At 42.2% G+C, this 7,581-nt stretch overlaps 1 protein-coding gene across 1 annotated transcript in view; it reads left to right on the forward strand.

The window, feature by feature from the left end:
* The window catches only part of RNF150 (ring finger protein 150), a 233,005-nt gene extending 225,751 nt beyond the window's left edge, over positions 1-7,254 (forward strand). The window contains exon 7 of the mRNA XM_024736218.1: positions 5,719-7,254. Coding sequence (XP_024591986.1) covers positions 5,719-5,837 — 119 coding nt within the window. The 3' untranslated portion in view covers positions 5,838-7,254. The remainder of the gene's footprint in view (positions 1-5,718) is intronic.
* The last annotated feature ends 327 nt before the right edge of the window (positions 7,255-7,581 follow it).

Consider the following 7,581-nt stretch of genomic DNA (forward strand, 5'->3'; position numbering starts at 1 on the left):
GATTAAGGAAAAAAAAAATTTTAATAGAAAGCAACATGTTGAAGGGTTATGACAAAAGAAACACAACTCTTTCTCACTGGTAATTCTATTAAATAATTATTTATTGAGCACCTGCCATGTATGAGGCACTGTGCTAGATTGGCATCAGCATATACATGAATAAACTGTAACAACTGGAAAGGACTCTAACATATCTAGAACAAACTCTCATTTTATAGACATTTAAACTCTAGTCCTAAAGGAGAAAGTGACTTATACCAAGTAACATGTGTAGTTACTTATAGCCGAGACTAGAATACCGTCTCCTAAAGTAAGATAGGATCCCAGATCTCATAAATATAATTTTTAGTATATAATTTTCTCATTGTAAAAGTGATGCTTACATAGAGCACTGAATAAAAAGAGTGGATTGAACACATGAAATTACTTCCAGCCACTCCTAAAACCCCACATAAACTATAGCAAAGGGATGTTTGTAAGGCATAGACCAACATGGACAGGGAAAATGTAAAAAGGGACAAAGGCAAAATTTGGGCAACTGGGAAAAAAATAAGGGGTCATTGACCTAGTGGACCTAAAAATCAGAGCGAGGTCATTTCCCTGGCTGTGCAGATTGTATCCAGCTGAAATTCAGTGCCCACTGCTCACTCAGCCTCCAGAGTGAAAGCTTCCTCCAGGTGGTGCTGAGTGCAGCCTACACAACAGCAAGCCACAGCCCTGCAGAGAAAACAAGTGCGAAGCAGGAAGGGGAGGGCCATCCTAGTTCGCATCAAAGAATTCCCCAAAGGTCAGGGATGGAAGGTACCAGATGGCTCTGGAGAGGAGGATAAATGGGAAGGAAGTACCACACACACAAAATAAAGATGGGCTATACGTACAGGTATAGATAGAGATAGAGATATTTAGCCAGCCTAGAATGTATACAGTATGAGGCAGGAATCCAGTTTCACCTTTTTCTAAATGACTAGTTTTTTTGAATTTTTGTTGAATGTCACCATTTTCAGAGACTAAATACTGTACTTCTATCTTCCAAGATCTGCTTCCAAAGTTTTATTCTACCTGTTGATCTGTTTACATTTCTACGAACCTCATGCACTTTTGGGTCTGGGAAACATTTTAGATCTCAGTCTTTAGGTATATCCCTGTGGAATACCTCATTTCTCTAAAACTGATTCTAAGACCATAACTCTTTGTTAGTTCTCTGTTTGTCTCCTTTTAAACATCTGAAGAATTCACTACCCTTCATGAAACTCATGTATTTTTAACTGCACTTCAACATGAAATAAATTATATCAATGATTATGAGAGCAAAAGTATATTATAACCATCCGCATTCTTTAGCACTTAGATGTTTTGTTGGTCTTTTTTTTTTTTTTTTTTTTTTTTTTTGCGATAAGTGGGCCTCTCACTGTTGTGGCCTCTCCCGTTGCGGAGCACAGGCTCCGGACGCACAGGCTCAACGGTGGCTCACGAGCCTAGCCGCTCCGCGGCACGTGGGATCTTCCCGGACTGGGGCACGAAGCCGTGTCCCCTGCATCAGCAGGCGGACTCTCAACCACTGCGCCACCAGGGAAGCCCTTGTTGGTCTTTTAATTGCATATTTCTTCTGCAGGGTAATGGAACATACGAGATCTTCTGGTTTTAAAGCTGCCTTATAGGCAGCTGAGCTCCCCAGCCTCCCTGTTCATACTCCCGAGCTTGCCTCTGCATCCCAGTCATATTTAAATACAGTCTGATGTCCGTCTGCACAAGGCTCCCTATCACCTACAGCCATCTGTGCATGCTATTGTTAGTGCTTAAAAGATGCATCTTTCTCATTCATCTGGCTAAAATACGAGTTATCCTATAGGACTCAGTTAGATATCGCAGCCTGTGGGAAGCCTTCTTTGATTCACTAAATGGTTATGTAGCCCCATTACCTGCTCCTGTAAAACCGGTACATCTTCCAGAAAAGTGCTTGTCCTGTTGGGTGGTAATTGACAAGTAAATGGTCTGCCTGTCTACTGGAGGTAGACCTCCTTGAGGTCTGGAACTGCCTTGCTCTCACCTATATCCCTACAGTTAGCATAAGCCTTAGCACATAGGAGGGACTCAATAATTATGTCTTGAGTGAATGAATGATATCTGTTCATTGAAGAATGGTTAGTAGTAAAACTAAATTCTTTTAAAGAAAATAATTATAAACACTAAAACTTGAGACAACTCATTAACATTTTTGGTTTTCTTGCTCCTACTTAACTTTCTCTGTCGATTTCACTGCACTACAAACTCTCTGGAAACATCACTTTAGTGATTATAACCAGAAGACTGTCCTTTAGAAGAAATATAGTTTACTGAGCTATTTCTTATTGTTGGGCTTCTTGCAATGTTTTGCTGCTATAAATAATGCTTAAATGAATCGTTTTGCATCTCTGATAATTTCTCTATAATGCATTCTGGAAATGAAATTACTGAGTGAAAATTTCACAATTGTGAATACAGTTGATCAAAATACCTACCTCAATGTACCCTTAAATGTAATACACTCTTTTTTAAAGAGTTCATAAAAAATAGGAATAGCTTCTTTTTACCTGGTATTTATTGTCCATTTATATTACATTTTTTGTGAACTGTACAACAGTAACCTTTACCAATTTTTCTGTTGGACTCTTGGTTTTTCTTATTTATTTAAAAGCTCTCTGTTAAGAATACAGTCCTCAAAGATTGGTTCAAGATGGCGGAGTAAGAGGACGTGCTCTCACTCCCTCTTGCAAGAGCACCGGAATCACAACTAACTGCTGAACAGTCGACAGGAAGACACTGGAATGCACCTAAAAAGATACCCCACATCCAAAGACAAAGGAGAAGCCACAATGAGACAGTAGAAGGGGTGCAATCACAGTAAAATCAAATCCCATAACTGCCGGGTGGGCGACTCACTTATACCACAGAAGTCCACCCACTGGAGTGAAGGCTCTGAGCCCCACGTCAGGCTTTCCAACCTGGGGGTCCGGCAACGGGAGGTGGAATTCCTAAAGAATCAGACTTTGAAGGTTAGCGGGATTTGACTACAGGACTTCGACAGGACTGGAGAAACAGAGACTCCACTCTTGGAGGGCACACACAAAGTAGTGTGTGCATCAGGACCCAGGGGAAGGAGCAGTGACCCCATAGGAGACTGAACCAGACCTACCTGCTAGTGTTAGAGGGTCTCCTACAGAGGCAGGGGGTGGCTGTGTCTCACCGTGAGGACAGGACACTGGCCACAGAAGTTCTGGGAAGTACTCCTTGTCATGAGCCCTCCCAGAGTCCGCCATTAGCCCCACCAAGGAGCCCAGGCAGGCTCCAGTGTGGGGTTGCCTCAGGCTAAACAACCAACAGGGAGGGAACCCAGCCCCACCCATCAGCAGACAAGCATATTAAAGTTTTACTGAGCTCTGCCCACCAGAGCAACAGTCAGCTCTACCCACCACCAGTCCCTCCCATCAAGAAACTTGCACAAGCCCCTTAGATAGCCTCATCTACCAGAGGGCAGACAGCAGAAGCAAGAAGAACTATAATCCTGCAGCCTGTGGAACAAAAACCACATTCACAGAAAGATAGACAAGATGAAAAGGTGGAGGGCTATGTACCAGATGAAGGAACAAGATAAAACCCCAGAAAAACAACTAAATGAAGTGGAGATAGGCAACCTTCCAGAAAAAGAATTCAGAATAATGATAGTGAAGATGATCCAGGACCTCAGAAAAAGAATGGAGGCAAAGATCGAGAAGATGCAAGAAATGTTTTAACAAAGACCTAGAAGACTTAAAGAACAAACAGAGATGAGCAATACAATAACTGAAGTGAAAAATATACTAGAAGGAATCAATAGCAGAATAACTGAGGCAGAAGGACGGATAAGTGACCTGGAAGACAGAATGGTGGAATTCACTGCTGTGGAACAGAATAAAGAAAAAAGAATGAAAAGAAATGAAGACAGCCTAAGAGACGTCTGGGACAACATTAAACGCAACAACATTCGCATTATAGGGGTCCCAGAAGGAGAAGAGAGAGAGAAAGGACCAAAAATGGAGCTGGAGGAATCAGACTCCCTGACTTCAGACTATATTACAAAGCTACAGTAATCAAGACAGTATGGTACTGGCACAAAAACAGAAAAATATAGATCAGTGGAACAAGCTAGAAAGCCCAGAGGTAAACCCACACACCTATGGTCAACTCATCTATGACAAAGGAGGCAAGGAGGAGTAATGGAAATAAAAATAAACAAATGGGACCTAATGAAACTTAAAAACTTTTGCACAGCAAAGGAAACCATAAACAAGACAAAAAGACAACCCTCAAAATGGGAGAAAATATTTGCAAATGAATCAACGGACAAAGGATTAACCTCCAAAATATATAAACAGCTCATGCAGCTCAATATTAAAAAAACAAACAACCCAATCCAAAAATGGGCAGAAGACCTAAACAGACATTTCTGCAAAGAAGACATACAGATGGCCAAGAAGCACAGGAAAAGCTGCTCAACATCACTAATCATTAGAGAAATGCAAATGAAAACTACAGTGAGGTATCACCTCATACCAGTTAGAATGGGCATCATCTGAAAATCTACAAACAACAAATGCTGGAGCGGGTGTGGAGAAAAGGGAACCCTCTTGCACTGTTGGTGGGAATGTAAATTGATACAGCCACTATGGAGAACAGTATGGAGGTTCCTTAAAAAACTAAAAATAGAATTACCATATGACCCAGCAATCCCACTACTGGTCATATACCCAGAGAAAACCATAATTCAAAAAGACATATGCACCCCAGTGTTCACTGCAGCACTGTTTACAATAGCCAGGTCATGGAAGCAACCTAAATGCCCATCGACAGACGAATGGATAAAGAAGATGTGGTACGTATATACAGTGTAATATTACTCAGCCATAAAAAGGAACGAAATTGGGTCATTTGTAGAGACATGGACGGATCTAGAGACTACCACGCAGAGTGAAGTAAGTCAGAGAGAGAGAAACAAATATCGTATATTAATGCATATATGTGGAGCTAGAAAAATGGTACAGATGAACTGGTTTGCAGGGCAGAAACTGAGACACAGATGTAGAGAACAAACGTACGGACACCAAGGGGGAAAGTGGCGCGGTGCGGGGGGAATGGTGGTGTGATGAATTGGGAGATTGGTATTGACATATATACACTAATATGTATAAAATGGATAACTAATAAGAACCTGCTGTATAAAAAAAATAATAAAGTTAAAAAAAATGAATATAATCCTCTGTGAAATTTTTGCAGATATTCCCAGTGTGACATATACCTTTGATCTTATGTTTCATGTTTTTAATATTTTTAGAATTTTATACACATTTATCAATCTTTTCATCTGTGAATTGCTCAATTGCTTTTCCATGTAGCACTTCTTGCCTTACTTAGAGATGTTAGATATATTGTCTTCCTACTTAGATATATGTTTATAAGATATATTTTCCTCTGGCTTCATTAGATTCTTTTGTTTACATTTAACTTCTTGACCCATTTAGAATTTATTTGGGGATGTAGTGTGAGAAAAGTCTCTAACTAGACTTTTTTTCTTTTTTTTTACGAAGTAGCCTAATACCTTCTCTTGGGCTTCAATGAAATGTTATTAAAGGCAATTGTATTGAAATAATCAGCATCTGAAGACAGAGCTCAGTGTTCACTGTGAACTTTGTTTCCCCCCACCAGGTGAGCAGGAACCAGCTATAAGCAGTGATTCTGACATCTCGCTGATCATGGCAATGGAGGTTGGACTGTCTGATGTAGAACTTTCCACCGACCAAGACTGCGAAGAGGTGAAATCTTGAAATGGCGAATATAGAAAAAAGGGATGATAGGACCCAAGGGGAAGGAAGGGAGGAGTGCCCCAAGACTGGACCAGGCACATGCACCTCCAGACCACCTTGGCGACTCCAGGGCACTCCACACAAGAATGGTACCGAAAAGCAATACCCAAAGTCACGTTCATCAGGATGCAGTTTCTCCGTCTCTACAACAGCTCATGGCCTTGGCACCTTTGACGTTGAAAGCTGATTTTCTCTCCCATGTCCTTGTAGGCACACACTTCCGAAGTTCCTCAGACTGAAAAGACACTTTTAGGGCTTCTTAGTTTCATTTCAGTTTCTTGTTTTCCTATTTGGGGAATGTTGTTGATTTCTTTGGCGCTTTCTTTTTAAGGACTATGTGTAGTTTATGTTCACTCTTTTGTTTTTCCTTTGATTCACTCCAGCTTTTGTACAGAGTTCTGTTTAGAAGCCTCAGTTCCTGCTATGACCAGTTTGTATTCCATCTCTGAGATTAATGGCCTTGACCTCTCAGCATGAAGTGTGCATGGCTTTAGGAAGTGCCTCAGCACCTTGAAACAGTCTAAGGCCAGCTTTCGTTTAGAATCTGAATTCTTTTAAGTGGATCTTGGAAATGCCAGCTGCCAGAGACCCCAACACCAAGCTCTGAATCTGCTGAGGCCACTGCTCATTTTTTTTAGCTCCACACACTGGCTTCCACTTGCCAGGCTCTGTTGAGGACCCACGTGACTTGAGAAGGAAGCTCTAGGGAGGCACTTCAATCCATCTGATTCTTAACAGTCTTTGGCTGAAATTCTGAACTCACAAGTTCCCACTAGGGCATTAGCGCCATTCTCTGTGGCTGTAGGGCTTGTCTGTCACTGGGACTGCAAGCCTAGTTTTCAAACCAGAAACCATATACTCTTCCCGAAAGCAAAATGTCTGTTTCCCCAAGGCTACAGCAGTCTTTTGTTACCTCCACAAATGGGTTCTGTAGGAGATGGAAGCTTGAGAAAAGATCCAGTCATCTTTGGATCCAACACAGTGAGGGCTGCAGTAGCATCTAGGTCTTACCTTAACTCCAATATGCTTCTGTTCAACCTCGCCAGACCTTGAGGGAGGATTTAGGTAAATCCTTAAGAAATTGCTTCCCAGGGCTCCCCTGACTGCGTCTAGATACCAAGTGAGGAGGGAGGTGTGATTTGATAAACCATTTGATCTAAAAAGTACAGCATGGGAATTGTTGATGTCAAGTTTCTCCTGACTGAGAGAGACAAAGAGGGAAAGGAAACGAGGTATCAAAGTGAATTCTAAAAATCCACCGGTGTTTTTGTTTGTTTGTTTGTTTGCGGTACGCCGGCCTCTCACTGTTGTGGCCTCTCCCGCTGCGGAGCACAGGCTCCGGCAGGCTCAGCGGCCATGGCTCACGGGCCCAGCCGCTCCGCGGCATGTGGGATCTTCCCGGACCGGGGCACGAACCCGTGTCCCCTGCATCGGCAGGTGGACTCTCAACCACTGCGCCACCAAGGAAGCCCCCCCACCGGTGTTTTTAAACTGTTTTATTCTTTTTTTGACAGAGGTGTGCTATTTTTTTCAGTGGGCAGTTTTGTAATACATTGAGACTCTCCAGGTGCAGGGATGACTAAGGCAGTGTGAATAGCTTCTCTGGACCATTAGATGCATCACCTCGACATCCGCGAAAGGCCATGCTGCTGCGTGGGTTACCTGGGAGAGAAAGCTTCTCTCACTGAGTTATTTATGTATGTGA

Source organism: Neophocaena asiaeorientalis, unplaced genomic scaffold (genome assembly GCF_003031525.2).
Source record: "Neophocaena asiaeorientalis asiaeorientalis breed wild unplaced genomic scaffold, Neophocaena_asiaeorientalis_V1.1 scaffold7, whole genome shotgun sequence".
Classification (NCBI taxonomy): Eukaryota; Metazoa; Chordata; class Mammalia; order Artiodactyla; family Phocoenidae; genus Neophocaena; species Neophocaena asiaeorientalis.